General features: G+C 46.9%; 2 protein-coding genes across 2 annotated transcripts; one reads left to right on the forward strand and one right to left on the reverse strand.

The window, feature by feature from the left end:
- Positions 1-481: 481 nt before the first annotated feature.
- On the forward strand, positions 482-6,864 carry dla (deltaA; the record flags this gene model as incomplete). Its single annotated transcript, XM_080546818.1, has 11 exons — positions 482-542; positions 665-973; positions 1,310-1,370; positions 1,658-1,915; positions 2,907-2,967; positions 3,169-3,299; positions 3,934-4,103; positions 4,460-4,676; positions 5,421-6,261; positions 6,409-6,517; positions 6,859-6,864. Exons 1-11 carry the CDS (start codon positions 489-491, stop codon positions 6,862-6,864), a joined length of 2,217 nt encoding a protein of 738 aa, XP_080402944.1. The 5' UTR covers positions 482-488.
- Positions 6,865-13,471: 6,607 nt separating this feature from the next.
- On the reverse strand, positions 13,472-20,470 carry zbtb45 (zinc finger and BTB domain containing 45; the record flags this gene model as incomplete). The annotated part of the gene is made up of 6 exons (XM_080546819.1): positions 13,472-13,944; positions 14,692-14,962; positions 15,196-15,336; positions 16,325-16,459; positions 18,853-19,806; positions 20,288-20,470. 6 exons carry the CDS (start codon positions 20,468-20,470, stop codon positions 13,472-13,474), a joined length of 2,157 nt encoding a protein of 718 aa, XP_080402945.1.

A 20,470-nucleotide genomic window follows, 5' to 3' on the forward strand; every position in this document is an offset into this window, starting at 1 on the left:
GCCGGCTGCTCTCAGGACAGACGCACAGTTCACACAGAGGAAAAGACGTTAGAAGAAGGTGGCTGGGAACTATGTTGGATCAGTGACAAATCCTTCCTTGGGGCAGACCAAAGACACACAAAAGCGACTTCCTACATTTTGTCGCCCTCTTCGTTTCAACGAGAAGAAAAACTGTGTCAAATCATTTTCTACTTTTTTTTGTGTCTGGAACCGGGATTATCGCATTGTAACGGAATTTGAGGACAATTCCGCACAGTAGCCTAGTTCCAGTACATTTTCCTTTTTTTGACCATTGGGATTTATTTTTTTGTTTGTTGGACATGAATGAAAACAGCGTGGCTGCCAAGAAGACTGATGTGAAGAAAACGTGCTCAATGAAGAACTCTCTAACTTTCGGACGGATTTGAAAAAGGATCCTGAAGGACATTGAAGTTCCCCCCAAGACTTTTAACTATTTATTTATTTATTTATTATTTATTTATTTAATAATGGGACACTCCATCCTTCTGACGGTTGCTGTTCTTTCCATCCTGCTCTGCCAGGTAAGACACTCATACTCTAAGAGACTTTTACTTTCAATCCAATCGTGTCAATATTTCACAACATCGCAGCTATGTTTGTGTACTTTTATAATAAAGCTGAACGTGTGATGTGTTTTCAACAGGCTTTCTGTTCGGGAGTTTTCGAACTCAAGTTGCAGGAGTTTTTGAACAAGAAAGGAGTGCAGGGGAACAAGAACTGCTGTAAGGGGGGCCAGGCGTCTCCGTTTCAGCAACAGTGTGAATGTAAAACGTTCTTCAGGATCTGTCTGAAACACTACCAGCCAAACGCATCACCGGAGCCACCTTGCACCTACGGCGGCTCCGTGACGCCTGTTCTCGGGTCAAACTCTTTCCAAGTCCCCGAAGTCTCAGTGCCTGAGAGCACCACGTTCAGCAACCCCATCAGAATCAACTTCGGGTTCACATGGCCGGTGAGTACCCCTACTTCTGCCTTGGGGGGGGCTCATTCATAAACAACTCATTCATAGAGAGAGAAACCTCTGGACTCACGAGGTCTCACGCATAGCCTAAATCCGTGCGTAAAAGTGGGTTCATCTTATATCCAAAGTGTCCCTGTTCTGTTCACGGTTAAAAGTAAAACGGACACCGCGGTGTGTTTTAGTGGTTTAGTGGTTTAGATTATCTGCTTGAAATGTCATTATAGCCATTAGTCAGTGGAACAATGGGTGCGGGCTTGCCTAGATGTTATCTGGGCTCCGTCTCCGCTGGCCACCTGTCTCACCAAGGCATTTTGTTTGCGCTCCCAGGGGACGTTTTCACTGATCATTGAGGCCTTACACACCGACTCCAAAGACGATCTCTCCACAGGTAGGGGGGGCCAAACACACACACACACACACACACACACACACACACACGCGCGCGCGCGCACGCACGCATAAACACACACACACACACACACACACACACACACACACACACACACACACACACACACACACACACACACACACACACACACACACACGTTTAAAACGTACATGATGTAATTCAGGTGTTATTTATTATACTTTTATTCATAGGTCTAGGCATACTACACACACACACGCACACATTTTTGCTAATTGACCACTCTCTTCGCACCCCATCTTTAGAGAACCCAGACCGCGTTATCAGCACCATGACCACGCAGAGACACCTGACGGTGGGGGAGGAGTGGTCCCAGGACCTGCACACGGGGGGGAGAACCGAGCTGAAGTACGCCTACCGCTTTGTCTGCGACGAGCACTACTACGGCGACGGCTGCTCGGTGTTCTGCCGGCCCCGGGACGACGCCTTCGGCCACTTCACCTGCGGAGAGCGCGGAGAGATCACATGCGACTCCGGGTGGAAGGGACATTACTGCACAGAACGTAAGTGACATTTAGGACTATTCCACATTTTTATTAGAAATGTTTAGTGGAAAATTAAAAATGTAAAACTTTTATACGCCCATTATAGTTTTTAGCCAGACAAGTTTGTAGGGCTAAATGTCAAATCACATTTTTTTTTTTTTCATCATCTGATGAATAAAAGTTATTTTTTTTTATATACGTTATACTTTGGCTATGGAAATGTGAAACCATTGAAGCAACTTGTGCGAGAAAAAAAAAAAGAAAAAAAAACTACCACGTTCCCACACGCTTCTAAACACACGACCACTTGATTTATTCAAATGCGGGCGGAGGAAAGTTTTTCGGAATAATCTCACGCGTGCCATAAATTTACATGCTACGTCCGATTCGTTACTCTTGGAGTGGGTCCGGCCCCTGATTGGCTGAGGCGGGTGAGGTATTGTTTGAAGTGGGCAGCTGCCGGGAGCGAGCAGACAATAGGGCAGCTGTCGCGCACTGGCAGCGTACTCGCCAGCTGTCCGCTCTTATCAGGCCCAATCTTAGACATTAAGGGGAGGTTGTGTGCACAGAATGAATAAAAGGAGTTTTGACCCACAGCGAAGAAGAAGAAAAAAAAAAAGAGAAGAAGAGAAGGGCCTGCCTGTGTATGTGTGTGTGTGTGTGTGTGTGTGAGAGAGAGAGGGAGGGAGGGAGGGAGAGAGAGATAAGTGTGTGTGTGTGTGTGTGTGTGTGTGTGTGTGTGTGTGTGTGCTCGCACCCTCCTTCCCCATATTGTCTCTCTATACACTATGTTAAGCAGAGAATTCTTCCACGGTGATCAGGAGATTTTAGATAACAAACACCTAATAGGTTTACCCTCCGGCCCCATCTTCCATTTTAATGAATTTAATCGGATTTAAGTGTTTTTTCTTCTTCCCTCGAAGCCAAATTAAACAACGAGGGTATGTTGTTCGACGTGTTTTCTGCTTCCGTCGTTCTTACGTATGTTTTTAAAAAATCTTCTTTCCAGCTATCTGCCTCCCCGGATGTGATGATGAACACGGCTTCTGTGAGAAACCTGGGGAGTGCAAGTACGTACAAGTTCACACACACGCGCGCACACACACGACGCACACACACACCAGACACACAAACAAACACACACTCAACTAACCTACTTCCCACAATAACATCATTTCAGATCCTAATGTATTCATACTGAGTTACTGGGGCGTATGAGGTAACTGGGAGTGGGCTGCTTGTCTGACCAGTGTGTTGTAATTGGACGACAGGTGCAGAGTGGGGTTCAAAGGTCGCTACTGTGATGAGTGCATCCGCTACCCGGGTTGCCTGCACGGGACCTGCCAACAGCCCTGGCAATGCAACTGCCAGGAGGGCTGGGGGGGCCTGTTCTGCAACCAAGGTGAGTGTGAGAGAGAGAGAGAAGGAGGGAGACAGAGAGAGAACGATAGAGAGAGAGGGGGGGGGGGGGGTAGAGAGAGACAGATAGAGAGAGGGAGATAGAGAGAGGGAGATGGAGAGAGAATTTAAGAGAGAGAGAGGGAGACAGAGAGATTGAGAGAGAGAGAAAGATAGAGAGAGGGAGACGGAGAGGGAAATAGAGAGAGAAAGATAAAGAGAGGGAGAAAGAGAGAGAGAGAGAGAGACAGAAAGAAAAAAGAAAGACAAAGTTCCACACACACAGAGAGACAAGTGTTCTGATAAAGCCCCCTGCCTCCCCCCAAAAAAATAAAAGAGGGAGCAACTGTTGAGAACACTTGTTGCGGAATAACTTCGAAAAGAATGAAAAAAAAAGAAAGAAAGAAAAAAAAAACTGGCTCCCAACAGAAAGCCTGACTGTGGGAGAGAGAGAGAGAGAGAGAGAGAGAGAGAGAGAGAGAGAGAGAGAGAGAATAAGGAAGAAAGAAAGACAGAGAGTCATTCTCTCCTTCCTGTCCTCTGTTGTTGTTCCTCTGCCATATGTTCCAGTTGTACTAATCCATCCACATGTGTCCCCCCTCCCTCCCTCCCTCCCACCCTCCTTCCCTCCCTCCCAGATCTGAACTACTGCACTCATCACAAGCCCTGTATGAATGGAGCCACTTGTAGCAACACTGGCCAGGGTAGCTACACCTGCACCTGTCGACCGGGCTTCACCGGTGCCGCCTGCGAGCAGGAGGTCAACGAATGCGCCCTGAACCCCTGCCGCAACGGAGGGAGCTGCACGGTGAGACAACGTTTATTTTTTATTTATTTTTTTACGGGCGTGACGGTTGACCACTGCAACTGCAGGGCGTTTCGAATGTGAAGCTGTTATTATGTAGGGGTGATGAAGAAGATGATGATGATGATGAGGATGATGGGCAGTGCTGTACTGGTTGTGTTCTATCTCATTCGCTGTTGTGTATGTGTCTGTCATTACGGTAATGATGATGATGATGATGATGACAACAATGATGACTGAATAGCTCTGCTTCATATGTTTATCTTTCTTTTAATATTAGTCACTTGTCGTATATACAGTATATATATATATATGTTTCTCTATATTGACAACATTTCCTTCCCCATCTCCTCTCCCAGGATATGGAGAACACCTTCACCTGCGCCTGCCCTCCCGGTTTCTACGGCAACACCTGCGAGCTGAGTGCCATGACGTGTGCAGACGGCCCGTGCTTCAACGGCGGCCGCTGTGCCGACAACCCCGACGGCGGTTACTACTGCCAGTGTCCCACGGGGTACGCCGGCTTCAACTGTGAGAAGAAGATCGACCACTGCACCTCCGCACCCTGCTCCAACGGTAAGGACCGCCGGAGCCTTGACTTCACTCCAGGGGGGAATAAAGTCACCCAAATTGTCAACATCCTAAAGTGCCAAAGGGTGACTTTATTCACCGAAAATGTATGAAATTCGGATGTTTCATTTTTGTAGCCAATCAGAGTGTTGTTGCTAGGTATATTCCACTTAAAACAGTTGACACTCTAGGTGGTGAGTGTTCCGGAACTCTTTGGCAGTTGGTCATTTAAACAGATGTGGTATACTCTAAACACTAAAAAAGCGAGCACGACGACTGCCAATGGCGTTTGGCCTGAGCATAGAGTACTTTTCCTGCTATGACTAATGGATAGACGATTCACTTACTTAGTCAAATATATTGATTGTTAAGTCGTTTTGGAAAAAGGCGTCTGCTAAATGCCAAAAATGTAAAATGTTATATTCTGTAGCTCATTTGGTTGAATAGGTTCAAGGTTAATTACACCCACCAGTCCATTCAGACTGGAATGTAAAAACACAACGACAAGAAGATCATGTGACAATAAAAACAATAAAAGAACTTTGAACTACACTTCCATGTGAAAGGCCAACAACCAGGCTATTGTCTGTACTCACACTAACCACAGGCCTGTTAACGACCTAACCATCAGGCAGTACTCCATTGCAACGCAATTTAGTTACAAACATAGTAACCGAATTCCAATACAATGTTATTACTAGTGTAATTACACAGTTATAACACAGGACCAACCTCTCCCTCTCTCTCCAGGCGCTCGCTGCGTGGACCTGGTCAACTCCTACCTGTGCCAGTGTCACGAGGGCTTCACAGGGATGAACTGCGACCACACGGGCGACGAGTGCGCTGCCTACCCGTGCCAGAACGGCGGCACGTGCCAAGACGGCGTGAACGGCTACACCTGCTCCTGCCCGCCCGGCTACACGGGCCGCAACTGCAGCTCGCCCATCAGCCGTTGCGAGCACAACCCGTGCCACAACGGCGCCACCTGCCACGAGAGGAACAACCGCTACGTGTGCGCCTGCGTGCCCGGGTACGGCGGCCGCAACTGCCAGTTCCTGCTCCCCGAGCACGCGGCCATCCGGGGCACGGACATCCCGTGGATGGCGGTGGGGTCCGGCACGGCGCTGGTCCTCCTACTGCTGGCCGGCTGCGCGGTCCTGATCGGCTGCATCCGCTCCAAGGTGCAGCAGCGCGACGGTGACCACGGTAACGACGGCACGGGCTGCGGCGAGAGCGGCGGCGGCGAGACCATCAACAACCTGACCAACAACTGTCACCGCGGCGACAAGGACGCCCTGACGGTCGCCGTGGTGGCCGTGCCCCCGACGACGTCGGTGGGGCCGAAGAACATCAACAAGAAGATGGACTTCCACAGCGGTGGCGGTTGCGACCTTGACGACGGGGCGTCGCCGGGGCGGTGTAGCAGCAGCTACAAGAGCCGCCACAATCAGCCAGCGGACTATAACTTTGTACACGAGGTGAACTACGAACAGGCGGCCAAGGAGGCGATGCTAGACTCGACCTGCGAGGACAAGTGTCAGGCCCTCGACTCGTGCGAGTTTGAGGAGAAACGCAGAAAGCGTTTAAAAAGGTAAGAAGAACGACAGTCAGTCAGTCAGTCAGTCACTCACTCAAACATACTTATTCACTCAATGATGACTGCTCATTCAATGAACGTACACGAAGATGTCTTCAGTTTGAAGGTGGCTGACGTCTGTCTTTGTCTTTCTCTCAACAGCGACGCATCAGAAAAGAAACTTCCAGAAATGTCTGCATGTGCGGACACCAAGTACAAATCCGTGTTTGTGATGTCGGAGGAGAAGGATGAATGTATAATTGCAACTGAGGTGAGTTTGGGAATAAATCACCTCTGCTACTGTTTGATCAACTCTGAGGCTCTCTTCCAATATCCACACTAGCTTACCACACAGAACTAAAAAGAGGAAGTTCCTGAAGAAACTTCTGTTGGCCTTGGTGTTCTAAGTGTTTTTCTAGTGTTGAAAGAAACATTGAAACAGAGCCTCTGGTTACTGTTATCGTAAGCAAACAACTTTCCCACACTTTTGGGAGTGTTGTCGATGTGTCAGTTAAATCAAACCTAACAAAGTCAGGTATGAAGCGAAAGTAGACAAACAAACTAACGGCCATTTTGTTTTTTTTCCCTCCCTTTCTCTTCCTGTGCCCATAGGTGTAAAGGAGTAGCCTCTGATCGGCTGTCCTGATGCTCATTTGCTCTATGGGAGAGTTTTTATACTCCTTCAAATGCTGCTCTAACCCCGGCGGGAGGTGTGTCCCCCGCCTTGAGACTGCTGCTGATACGTACCCGACACGTAACCCAGACGTTTGTTTAACTGATATTCAGAGTGAGCTGGTTCTCTACTGGAAAATAATAATAAGCGCAGGCAGTGAAGGCCTGTGGGATGGGAGGAATGAATCGGCGCGGCGGGGCGAAAACTTTCCCCTTTTTTTTGTTAGCTTCCTTGCTTTTTTTTTCTTTTTCAAAGAGACCAAACGAAAGATTTTTCTTTTTTCGTTGGCTTTGTTGTTGTTGCTGTTGTTGTTTCGGATTTGTATAACGAACGAAGACGGATCGAAAACGGACACTAACGCCAATAATGTCGCGTTATTGCGAAAACGACGTGCGATCATGTCACAATTATTTTTGTTTTAGCTGTAAAACAAAACAAGACATTGTTTTTTTGTGTGCATTGTTTCTTTTGGGAGTTTTTGCAACATTTGCACCCATCTGCCGTTTTTTTCCTTTCCTCGAGCCCACAAGTCGTTGCTGAGCGCAAGAACTGATCTGCATCATACGGTGGATGTTTTGGCCATACTGGTCGTGTCCTTCACAAGGCTGTTAACATGGGCTGAGTGCCCAGCCGAGACCTGTGAGGACAGTGTAGAGGATCAGTGTAGTACATTATACTTGATCGCTGTGTAAAACTGAAGTGCGTTGTTTCTTCTGAGCCCCCCCCCCCCTCCGAAACCATTTATGATGACATTGTATTGTTTTTTTCTGGGAGATGAGAACTGAACTTCGTCTTAATTCCATTTTTTAATATATATATAATTTGCGTTTCTTGGATTATGTGTCCTTTTGTATAAAAAAAAAAACGAAGAGAGAAAATAAAAAGAAAGTTGTATGTATGATTTAAAAGTTGTATGATTTAATTTAATTTAATTTAATGATTTTGTATTATTTGTATTATTATTTTGTCTTATTGTATATTTGTGATGTTTGTGTTACGATTATTTAAGTTCTTTTTTTAATGCTGATATTTTGCAAAGGCACTTCAGGTCAATGGCGTTATTAAAGTTTTTTTTTTTTTTCAAACAAATGTTATTTAAAAGGAAGAGGGATTGTACAAAATTTTATTATTGTTACTGCCTCCTGTTATACTGTTTTTGAATGAAGGATTTTAGCTATGACTATTTTTCCAAATAAATATTATGAACATTAAAACCTTGTTTTTGACTGTTTGTCAGCCCATAAGAGGGGACTATTCTCTCTCTCTCTCCCCTCTCTATATCTATCTATCTATCTATCTACCTCTGTTTCTCTCTCTGTCTGTCTCTCTCTATTTCTCTGTCTATCTATCTCTACCTGTCTATCTGTCTCTTTACCTCTGTCTCTCTCTCTGTCCATCTCTCTCTCTCTCTCTCTCTCCCTCTGTCTATACCTCCCCCCTCTCCCCCCCCTCTCCTCTGTGTGTGTGTGTGTGTGTGTGTGTGCACGCGCTCACGCTCACGCTCGCTCACTCACGTGTGTGTGTGACTACTGTTTGTCAGCCTCTGTTATACTCCCTAGGAGAGGGACTCTCCTCTCTGGGGTCCTGTGAAGGAAGTAAAGGGGTAACATCTGTTGTCTTCTCCTGGGGACCCCATGGTGATCCATTCTGCTCCGTGGCCCACGCTGCTGGCCACTGCCACGAGTTGAAAGTGTTTCCCTGGAGACCGAGGGGGGGTCTATTCACAAAACAACAATGTCCCCACGCTAGATTTACCCCTCACTCCTCGTTCTAACACAGCTAACGTTCTAGAACGATCAGGTAAACATGGTTCCAAGTTCTTGTTCCAAGTTCTAGTGATTTATAAGCGTCTGGAGTGTCTGGAGCTTAGAAACTAGTTTGGAAGTCAGGAAAGAGCAAACCACTGCCATTACTTTTTCAGAAGTTATACTAGCTGTAGTCCTAGTATACAAATAATACTAACTACAACTACTACTAATATCCTAATATCTGTTAATCAATGTTAACTATTGTCTGTTTTTCATTTGCCTCCCAAGTATTCCATTTGAATACCAACTGAAAACCAACTGAAAATCAACTGAAAAAAAACAACTGAAAATCAACTGAAAAAAACAACTGAAAATCAAACAATCCGTAAACCTTAATTATCTAACAAAGACCCCTCCATATCGGAGGTTATTTAGTGAGAACACTTCAACCTAATACAGTAACTATAAACGTGGAGCCTGGGGGAGATGAAGGGGGTCTATATAACCTCACAGCATCATGACAACGACAGACTTCAGCAGCAGACAATGATGGAATTGACAATGGGGCCACACAAAAGGCCACCCTTGGGAGAACCCGTGTGTGTGTGTGTGAGGGGGAGGGGGGGAGAGTGTGTGTGTGTGTGTGTGTGTATGTATGTGCCTCTGTGTGTGTGTGTGTGTGTGTCTCCCTCCCTCGGCATGCTGGGAAAAGGAGAGTAACAGGAACAGATGTTGTTGAGTAACAGATGCCTTCTGGCCAGAGTTCAGGCAGCTACCAGCCCAGACCATCAAAGGGCTCGGGGCCGCGGAGGCAGATTATCTACAGCGTTTAAGAAAAGGGCTTCTTTGGAGCATTGTCTGTCAGATAGAAACGGGTTAGGATCCAGGAGCGGGTTTATACTTTAACAGAACACCATGAAATTGGTGTGGATGCGTGAAGTGTTACCTAGTACTTCTGAGTGAATGTGGTGAAAATCAAGTCTAAACAAAGGAAATGTGACATAAATTCACGTGTCTTGTGATAGATACACATATTCTAATTCTAAATTCTAATTCTATGGACAGAATTCTAAATTCTAATTCTATGGACACGTTCATTTCTTTTGATGGGTATTCTATCCCTTTGGTGAAATAAGGAGAGACATAACAACAAGCTGGCTTTTTGCCATAGAAGACTTTATTTGGAGAAAGAAATGTTTAAAATCACGTGTTTTAAAATTCAATAAGTCATTGAAGTAGTACAACATGTAATTTCATTCGTCATAAAAAGTTACACAGTATCATGCCTTTTTTAGCCTTTACATAAAAACATAAACAATGAGGTGTATACCATGACGAGTGCCTTATAAAACAATTTATTTTTCTTATGACATTCAACTTTAAACTTTTAAACATTAATATAAAATAAAAAAACAGTTAAGAATAACACCACCCTCCCTCTCCAAAGCAATGCAGGTTAAAAGGCAAAACAAAACACAGTACGTTTACAATAATGGAGGCTAGCGGAGGTAGAAATCGGAGGATGGGCTCATTGTAATGCATGGAACGGAAATAAAGAATGGTATCAGACAGTACACCACATGATGTTATCAACTTGTTTGATACCGTTCCTCATTCCGTTCTGTGCTTTACAACGAGCCCGTCCTCCGATGTCTACCTCCACCGTAGCGGGAAGTGTTTGTTTCTGACATGGCTTTGAAGCAAAACATGATACAGTACTATACACGGGTCCACCTCAGGCAAAGTGTTGGAGAGCACCCCCTAACGATGGTTTCGACATGTCCCACTACCAACACACAGCCTTGGCTGTAACCCCAACATCTCCACCCTTCTCCTGAAGTATGCACTTGTCGGTGGAGGCTGGCGGAGGTAGAAACCGGAGGACGGGCTCGTTGTAATACCATTCCTCATGACACTCATTATAATGAGCCTGTCCTCCGATTTCTACCTCCACCAGCCTCCCCTGCACTCCCCCCCCCCCCCGACATGGATGTGAATGGGCCTGGACTCATCCTTAGAACAGCCATGTCATGTGACAGAGATGTGGTTAAGGGCACAAGTGCGTACTTCGGGGGAAGGGGATATGGGACAGTCATGACTCTCCACTAACCCCCAAGCCTTCCTTCTTAAAGGACTCCGGGATATGACGCCATGCCTGTGAAAACAGAGCAACTTCCATCAAAGATGTTGTAGTCAACAAGAGCGTCCACTCGTTTCACTGCACTTTCACTAACATTGAAGCGGCAGTCACATTCAGCCCTGCAGTGGAAACTCTCTCAACTGTTACATCTGCGTCTCTGGTACGTCACTGGCAGCGTCGCCCCGTCCGTTCTGCTATGACCTCATATCCCAGAGTCCACCTTCAACCCCTGACCCCTAAACCATCGCAAAGTCGTTGCACATCAACAGAGTTGCAGTGGATAGTCTGGACATCTATAGGGGAAATCTCTGGACCAGCTATAGGGGACATCTCTAGACCATCTATAGGGGACATCTATAGAGGACATCTATAGACCATCTATAGACCATCTATAGGGGACATCTCTGGACCATCTATAGGGGACATCTCTGGACCATCTATAGACCATCTATAGGGGACATCTCTGGACCATCTATAGGGGACATCTCTGGACCATCTATAGGGGACATCTCTGGACCATCTATAGGGGGCTGTCCAAACACATTGGGGCCAACAGTACCAGCCACTGTAGTTGCTGAGGATACCTCGAGATCTCTGAAACAGCCTAATAGTCTTTACCACAGAGGTCAGAGGTCAGGCTGGGCTAGGCGCTGCACACACGGTGAGAGATGAGAGCTGACTAGGTTTCGGACGAAGTCCATTTTCCTGTGATAGACTAAAGGCGATCGTAGTGCTTTGTAGCGTTCAGGAAAACCCTGGATCTACAAATCATCTCAACTCTCAATCATAACCCTAACCTGGGGCTTCAGATCAGATCCCTATTCGTTATAGATCAGTGGATCATCAGTGCAGCATCTGGCTCAGCCTGATCCCTGTGAACCAGCTGTGAGTTTGTTTGTTTGTTCACAAGAGTGGGGGACATTCTATGTCAAAGTTTAAAGTGAGGTCCAGAAAGAAGTAATCTCATAACTTAACTGGTCTCACTGGTTGTGATTATATCTAGATTTAATGCCTGCAGACACAAATTGAGTCCATATCAAACTACCTTAAATTAAATTAAATTGCCTTTAAGGTTGGAACGGACAAAACCAAACATAAATAAAACACTTTAATGTCTCACGGTCAGACGTTAGAGACTCATCTTAGGCCAAATATCTGGGGCGGGACAACATCTTGGACAAACTAAATTACACAACAATGTGCAAACTTGATTGTGCATAGAGAGATTTCAAGGTCAAATTCTTAATAAATATTGAAGTGGTAAACAAGCACAATTACCACTCTTCCTTTGACTTCTAGTGGGATCTATTTGTATTAGCTCAGGGGGTGATTGTATTTCTTCATGATTGATCGTCGTTGTTCTACAAAAACATTTCTAAAAATCGTTAGGTGGCTGGAGGAAAAAGTACTATTTCTCAGCAACAAACATTCCCATTCAAAAAACCCTGAAACAGACATACCCAACACATACATACAAAGGGATTAAAAAGCCTGATAAAACCATATATTTGTTTGTTTTTTTAAAACCAAGTTTCACTTAGTTAAAGGCTCACTTTTAAAGTTATTTTTAAAATGTCACGTCCTTATTTTTTTATTATTTTTTTTAATTCCAAAGAATCACAAATGAAAGACAACTAACAAAACGCAAGCATAATGACAGTCAATGTTAAGGAATAACACGTATATTATCTTTAGTAAGGTTTAAAAAGTAAAAGTCTTTTTTTTTTTTTCTTTACTTCTCACTGTTTCTCATATTGAAGTAGCTATTAAAACATGTGAAGCATAATGCCTGTCTTTGGACCACCGAGGTAATCTTTGAGGTGTGTGTGTAAAACATGCTGAAATGGATTCGTTCCACATTTCAAAATAAAAGTCCTTTGATTCATTCCTGTCTCTCCCTGTCTTCGAGGTATATATGATCCTGTGCTGTCCAGAGGCTCTTAACTAAGAAAGATCTGGGTCAAACACACTTGTCAAATATGTCTTAAAGTATTTACAAAGTAGTAATAAAGTACTATGAAGTATTTGAGGTGTTTGATTTAGCTTGGAGATTTGCCCCTTTGGTGGACGATTCCATGGGTTCCATGGGTTCCATTGGTTCCACTGTACCTGGAGGACTGAATAAAGTCTAAAGCTCAAGTATATGAAAGTGTTTTGACGTGACGTATTTGACCCAGAGCTGGTGTAATGTTCCTATGTCACCTGACGGTGTGTTGGTAACTTCTCTCTCATTCACTCTCTTTCTCTTCCTTCTCTTTATCTGTCTATCACTCCTTCTGCATCTCTTTATCCCTCCTCCTTTCTCCTCCTTTTCATCCACCTGTCCTCGATCTTTTTGTCTGCTTTCTCTCTCCCTCATTGTCTCACTCTATCACCCTCCTTTCTTTCTCTCTCTCTCTCTCTTTCTGCCCCTCCCCCCATTTATCTCACTCCATCTCCTGCTATTCAGCCCCCCGCCCCCCCAACCCTCCCTTGCTTTCTTACTCTCTCCCCTTGACTCCGCCTCTATTCCCCTCCCCTTCTCTCACCCAATCCCAAACCAACCCCTGGCTCCTATCCCGAGACTACCACCACCACAGACCACCACCGCTCTAGGGCCTGATGGATCCGTTTGGAATTGGGCCCCTTTTCTTTTTCTCCCCCCCCCCCCTCCCCCCTGTGTCCTTAGCTGGACCCCCCGTGACCAGGCATGTTAGCGATCCCCCCCCCCACCATCCCAGAAGGCCCTGCCAGTGCCGGGGGGCTATGCTTGGCCGGAGACGCCTGTATCCCCCTCCCCTGGCCCTGGCCCTGGACCAGGCCCTGGACCAGGCCCTGGACCCCCAACACCCCTCCTGGCCCCACCGGCCCCCCCAGCCCCGGCAGCACCCCTGCCCCGCCGTGGTGCGCGTGCTGGAGGGCGTGGCGCTCCAGCAGGGTGCGGTGCGTGAACGCCCGGTGGCACACGGTACACTGGAAGGTGCGTTCGGCGCGGTGCGTGCGCATGTGCACGTTGAGCGAGCTCTTCTGGGTGAAGCGCTTGCCGCAGGCGGTGCACTGGAAGGCCCTCACGCCCGTGTGGACCACCATGTGCTTCAGGAGGTAGTCGCGCAGGGAGAAGGACCGCCAGCAGATGGAGCACTGGTGAGGTTTCTGACCTGGAGGGGGAGGGAGGAGGGGAGGGGCGATGAGACAGGCTCTGGGACACAGACAGAAACACAGTCTCTCTCTCTCTCTCTCTCTCTCTCTCTCTCTCTCTCTCTCTCTCTCTCTCTCTCTCTCTCTCTCTCTCTCTCTCTCTCTCTCTCTCTGTGTGTGTGGTCTTTCTCAGTCTGTCTGTCTGTCTGTCTGTCTGTGTCTGTCTCTCTCTCTCTCTCTCTGTCTCTCCCTCTCTCTCTGTCTGTCTATCTCTCTGTTTGTCTGTCTGTCTGTCTGTCTGTCTGTCCGTCTCTGTCTGTCTGTCTGTCTGTCTGTCTGCCTGTCTCTGTCCATCTGTCTCTCTCTGTCTGTCTGTCTCTGTCTGTCTGTGATATAAAAACAATTCCAGCAGTTTTTTCCAATATCATATGTGTGTGTATACAATGGTAATAATAAACCCCCACATGATATGATCTAGTAGATAACCTTGGATGCAGACCACAGACCACAACATATTGAGGGGAGGCTGGTGGAGGTAGAAATTGAAGGACGGGCTCATTATAATACATGGAATGGAATCAAACATGTGTGGAATGGCATCAAACAGCCTTTCTCATTCCATTCCACGCATTACAACGAGCCCGCCGTCCGATCTCTACCTCCAACCAGCCTCTAACCCTGAAGATAAAGACCCTACGAGCCTATCACGATTCACAGTGAAGTATCCTTCGCCCAATCAAAACCCCGGATGGTAAATAAGGGCGTACCGGAGTGTATGAACATGTGCTTGCTGTAGTTCTTCCTGGAACGTAGCGATTTCCCACAGTGGGTGCAGTCGAAGGACGTCTCCGAACCCTGGGAGGAAGGGGAGGGGCCTGCCGAGCAGGAAGTGGTCGGTGGAGGCGGGACAGGGGTCATCGACGTCGGGGGAGGAGCCGATTGGCTGGGCTCATTTCCCGGCATGGTGTCAATCACCATCGGCCCGCCCACGAAGAATGAGGATGGCTGTGATTGGCTGACTGGGTACTGGAAAAGTAGCTGGGTAGGAAAACAGGAAGTATGTTAGCCATAGTCATAACAGTCTGTATGTAGTCATAACAGTCTACCACTGTATGTAGTGTATGGGGGAACTGGGGAAGTATTGATGGACGACTGGGAAAGTATTTACGGGGAACTGGGTGTTTATTTAGTGTAGTACACTATTTATGTAGTGTATAGCCTAGACATTTCACAATAATATGTAACCTGTAGACCATGTGCTCGCTCCTCACCTGGTTGTTGATGGACTGCGAGGTGGGAGGGGGGGTCAGTGGCTTGTTCACCCTGCCTCTGGGGTTAAAGGTCATGGTCTGAGCCGGTTCGCTCTGCGGCCAGAAGCTCTCAGAGAATACCACGGGCTCGTCATAGAACTCCTGGGGGACGGAGAGAGGAAACAATCATTCATCTGTTAATTTACTAAACATCGTTAGGTCAGGTCCATTAACCACGGGTACCTTATTGAGCGGTACGGGGAGACTCTGACACGTTATGCAACAAAGTCAACAAAATAAGTTGTTTTATAAGGCACTCGTCATGGTATACACCTTATTGTTTGTGATTGTATATAAAGGCTAAAAAAGCCATGATACTGTATAACTTTGAAATTACTTGATGAGTAGTGACTTAGAATTTTAAAGACCAACGTGTGTAAAGTTTGTTATGATAAATAGACATAGAACCCTCTGGGGGACGGAGAGAGGAAATATTAATGAATCTATTGATGTATTAAATATAATCAGGGCTCCATGAAACAGTGGGTATATGAACTCTACAGGGGAACGTTCCCGGGTCATGCGGAGTCCTAGACTAAACATGTACAGTGGGTATATGAACTCTACAGGGGAACGTTCCCGGGTCGTGCGGAGTCCTAGACTAAACATGTACAGTGGGTATATGAACTCTACAGGGGAACGTTCCCGGGTCGTGCGGAGTCCTAGACTAAACATGCACAGTGGGTATATGAACTCTACAGGGGAACGTTCCCGGGTCGTGCGGAGTCCTAGACTAAACATGCACAGTGGGTATATGAACCCTCCAGGGGAACGTTCCCGGGTCATGCGGAGTCCTAGACTAAACATGTACAGTGGGTATATGAACTCTACAGGGGAACGTTCCCGGGTCATGCGGAGTCCTGGACTAAACATGTACAGTGGCTTTTAGTCCAAGAGGAGGCTCAGTCAGAGGCCTGGAAACTCATCCTTGATGTAGGATATCAGTGAAGTATCAGTGAACATGTTATGATAACAGTAATAGATGTTCCAGAGGGTGTTATGAGCAGACTGGGGAGAGAGAGAGAGAGAGAGAGTGAGAGAGTGAGAGAGAGAAAGAGATGTCTGGGAGAGATGTCTGAGGTAGACTCACCTGTCCAAAGCTAGTCATGGATTCCTGGGAGCCCTCTTGCTCTCCATCCCTCCTCCCTTCCTCCAAGGTGAAGACCCCTCCGTCCGCCTCCTGCACCCCCTCATCCTTTATGACCACCCCCTCTCCTCCAAGGACCTGACAGAGGGAAGGGCAAAAACGTCAAAGTTAACGCTTAAAACTACAGTCATTCGTTAGACATCTGAAGATACAATGCTTAAAACTACATCATTGCTTAGACATCTGAAGATACAATGCTTAAAACTACATCATTGGTTAGACATCTCAAGATATAATGCCTAAAAATAGTGGTCGGTTTACAGTTTCTACCCATGGACCATCAGAACACTGAACAATAGACATAAGACATGTTCATAAATGTTTATCTTCAGGGGAAAAAGTGCAATAGAAATGTGCAATAACTCTATTCTAAGTGCCTATTTATACATTTATATATTTTTATAGTATTATAGTATTATAACACCACTGACCTCATGTCTTTTACCTTGCTTTTATAGTTGTTTTTATTTTCTTAAGATTGTTGTCTTTATTTGCACTTGACACCACAGACCTCATTGTCTCTTAGCTTGTTTTATAGCATTTTCGCTTTTTAATTGTCTAGTGTGTAATATCTGTGATATGTTATATGTGTATATGTTTGTGAATATGTGAATATGTTTTCTGTTTTTTGCACCTTCAGTAGAAACACTACAATTTAATTGTATAGGCAACTGTACAACGACAATAAAGTCTATTCTATTCTATTCTATTCTAAAAATAGTGGTCGGTTAGAGATCTTAAGATACGATGCTTAAAACAAGTAGGCTATTTAGTTCAATATCTGAAGATATGATGTTTAAAACTACATTAGTTGGTTATATATATCGAAAGATACGATGCTTAAAACTACAGCGTTTAGTTAGATATATCTGAAGTGATTCTAAAACGCGTGGTTGGTAAGAGATCTTAATATACATACAATGCTTAAGTTAAAAGATATACGATCCTTAAAACAGATCACAGTCATGGGTTACATTTCTCAAGACACAATGCTTAAAACCGCAGTGTGTGGTTAGATACAGATCCTGTTAAATCACTTAAGACCACAGATTTGGCCAGGCGACAATGCTACAGTGAATGTGGCATCGCTGGGAGGGTGTTGGCACCTCACCCAGACCTTAACAGGTTTAATGATGCGCAGATTCTCAGAGGTTCTCAGACCACAATGTTGACTTGGTGAATGTAAGACAGAGCTCTGGGAAGCAGCAGCATCTCTCTGTTAGTGTTTACAGCTGAAGAGTTCTCAGGGACAACTAACTGAGAAGCAATGAACCCTATGAAAGAGGAAGCTGCTGTCCAGAACTCCACAAAGGAAATGTAAAGAAGTATTCTACGGACATAATTCTACATTCTAAATTCTATAGACATCATTCTAAATTCTAATTCTATGGACATAATTCTAAATTCTAAGGACATAATTCTAAATTCTAAATTCTAATTCTATGGACATAATTCAATTCTAGATTTAAAGGCATGGTTTATCCTATTCTCAGCTTTCATCTCATCTGAATCCTGGAGTTGTCCCTATAGGCCAGAAGTGAAAGCTTCTCTGGTACTCTGTTCTCCGCTTTGCTACCGCACCAAAGGCTAACAGTTAGTAGCGCCCTCAGGATCCCTTCAGTTAGCATCGTTCAAATTACACACCAAAATCTCCTGAGAGAAACCCCCCCCCAAACAAACAACATAGTTTTGCAATAATAGGCAATGAGCTGCTTTCACATATATTTCCTGGATTCCATTAGAATACCGCTAACTTGTTGTTCACAACTGGTAATCCCTCTCTGGTGGCGTGCCCACACTGCCCACACTGCCCACACTGCCCACACTGCCCACACTGCCCAGCGAGGGCAGAGCTTGGCTGGTGAAACTGACAACAAAGAGGCTGTGTGTGTGCGTCTACCAGGAGCAAACACTGTTACCAGTTCTGGGAAAACTGATTATAGAGTCTGTCATTGTTTGATTGTTTCAATAGAATGCACATCATTTTTTTATTTTTAAAAATCATTTCAAGCCAAACTCGCCACTCGATTATATGCATGAAATTTCAACGATGCTAACTTAAGGCTCCGTCGGAATCCAGTCTGTTGGCCTGTGCTGCTAACTGTTGGCCTGTGCTGCTAACTGTTGGCCTGTGCTACTAACTGTTGGCCTGTGCTACTAACTGTTGGCCTGTGCTACTAACTGTTGGCCTGTGATACTAACTGTTGGCCTGTGCTACTAACTGTTGGCCTGTGCTAAACTAGCAAAAAGGAAAACCGCCTGGATATACGTCTGGATTTTCCTTTAGCGACTTTGATGGAATACCCCCCTGGCCTACGAGAACAACTCAGGGGGTAGGATGACCTTTCACCTCGACAGGACAACAAGGCTACCAAACCAACCAACCCCCCTTTTAATTCTAAACCTCACATTTCCGCATGCATGTCTTAACACGGCCCGTAACCACGCCCCTGCCCCGCCCGTTACGTTACCTGTAGTCTGAGCGGCTGTCTCTGCTTGCGGCTGTGTCCGCCCGGCACCCGGTCCCTCTCTCCTCCGTCCCTCCCTCCTCTGTCCCCCCTCACGTCCATCTCCTCCTCCTCGCTGAACCGGTCCATCCCGACCAGCTCGTCCGGGAGCTCCGACACCGCCGGGTTGCCGCGGAGACTGTCCCTGCCGATGCTGTCCACCGAGCTGCAGCCCGTCGACATGTTCCCCGCGCTGCTGCTGCAGCCGCTGCCGCCGGTGCCGCCGTTAGCCGTCTGCGCCAGCAGGTCCCTCAGTTTGTACCTCACGTCCTGGGCGCAGCTGGCGGAGCTCTGCTTCATCAGGACCCCCCCCCCGGAGCCCCCCCCGGCCCCCATGCCGTCAGCCCCACACAGGGACCCGGACAGGTCCCCCAGACCCATCAGGCTGACGGCGTTCGCCTGGTCCATGGCGCTGACGGCCCCGCTCTCGCTGACGCCAACGCCCACGCCGCCTCCCCCGCCGCCCAGCACCATGTTGCTCGCCACGCAATCCCCGATGGTGAAGTTAGAGTAGCCCTGGTAGCCGCCCCCACCACCACCACCACCACCGCCGCCGCCGATAACGCTACAGCTACCACCTCCACCCCCACCACCGTCCCTCCCTTTCCCCCCTCGCTCCTCCTGCTTGGGGAGAACCCCTCCGGCCATCCCCCCTCCTCCTCCTCCTCCACCTCCGGCACTGGCGCTGGCGCTGGCCGCGGCGGCCGCAGCCGCCACCTTCCTCTGGGAGATGATCTGGGTGCACTCGTCTATGACCGTCTTGATCTGCAGGATGGAGGCGGCGGTGAGGATGCACAGGGCCTGGGACTGGAGGACCACCAGGGAGCCGGAGTACATGAAGTCCACCAGCTGCTTCACCGTCTCGGCCGGCACCAGTGGGGGGACGGAGATCTCAGAGTGGCCCAGCAGCAGCTTGTCCTGGGAGGGGTGGAAGGATGGATGGATGGAGGGATGGATGGATGGAGGGGTGGAGGGATGGATGGAAGGAGGGATGGATGGATGGAGGGGTGGAGGGATGGATGGAAGGAGGGATGGATGGAGGGATGAAGGGATGGAGGGATGGAGGGACGGAGGGATGGTTAGATGGAGGGAGGGATGGATGTGGAATAAATATCATGGTGGTCTTAGATTAGAAGACATGTTGCCTTGTGGCAAGAACTGTTCTATCCAATCTTTTCCTTTTCTTTAATCAAATTAATGTGTGTGTGTGTGTGTGTGTGTGTGTGTGTGTGTGTACGTGTGGGAGGGTGTATCTTTACACACACACACACACATTATCCAAATGAATTATTTTTCTTGTGTGAATTTTAATCATGTAAACAACACACAAATCCTATATAATAGTAGGAAGAAAAAAAAGACAAAAGACAAAACCATAAAAATAATAATAAATCTAAACCTGGAAGAAGGGGCTGCCGGCGGCGAGGACGCAGGCGTGCGCGCGCAGCGAGGCGTCGTGTATCCGCACGGTGACATCACAGAAGAGCCCCTCCCTCCGCTGGCACCTCAGAGCCTCCAGCACCGACTGGCTGGAGTTGTGGAGGTGGATGTAGTGGACCGACTCTGTTGCGCCTGACGCCAT

This window comes from Nansenia antarctica, assembly GCF_963989245.1.
Source record: "Nansenia antarctica genome assembly, chromosome: 16".
In the NCBI taxonomy this organism is placed as follows: Eukaryota; Metazoa; Chordata; class Actinopteri; order Argentiniformes; family Microstomatidae; genus Nansenia; species Nansenia antarctica.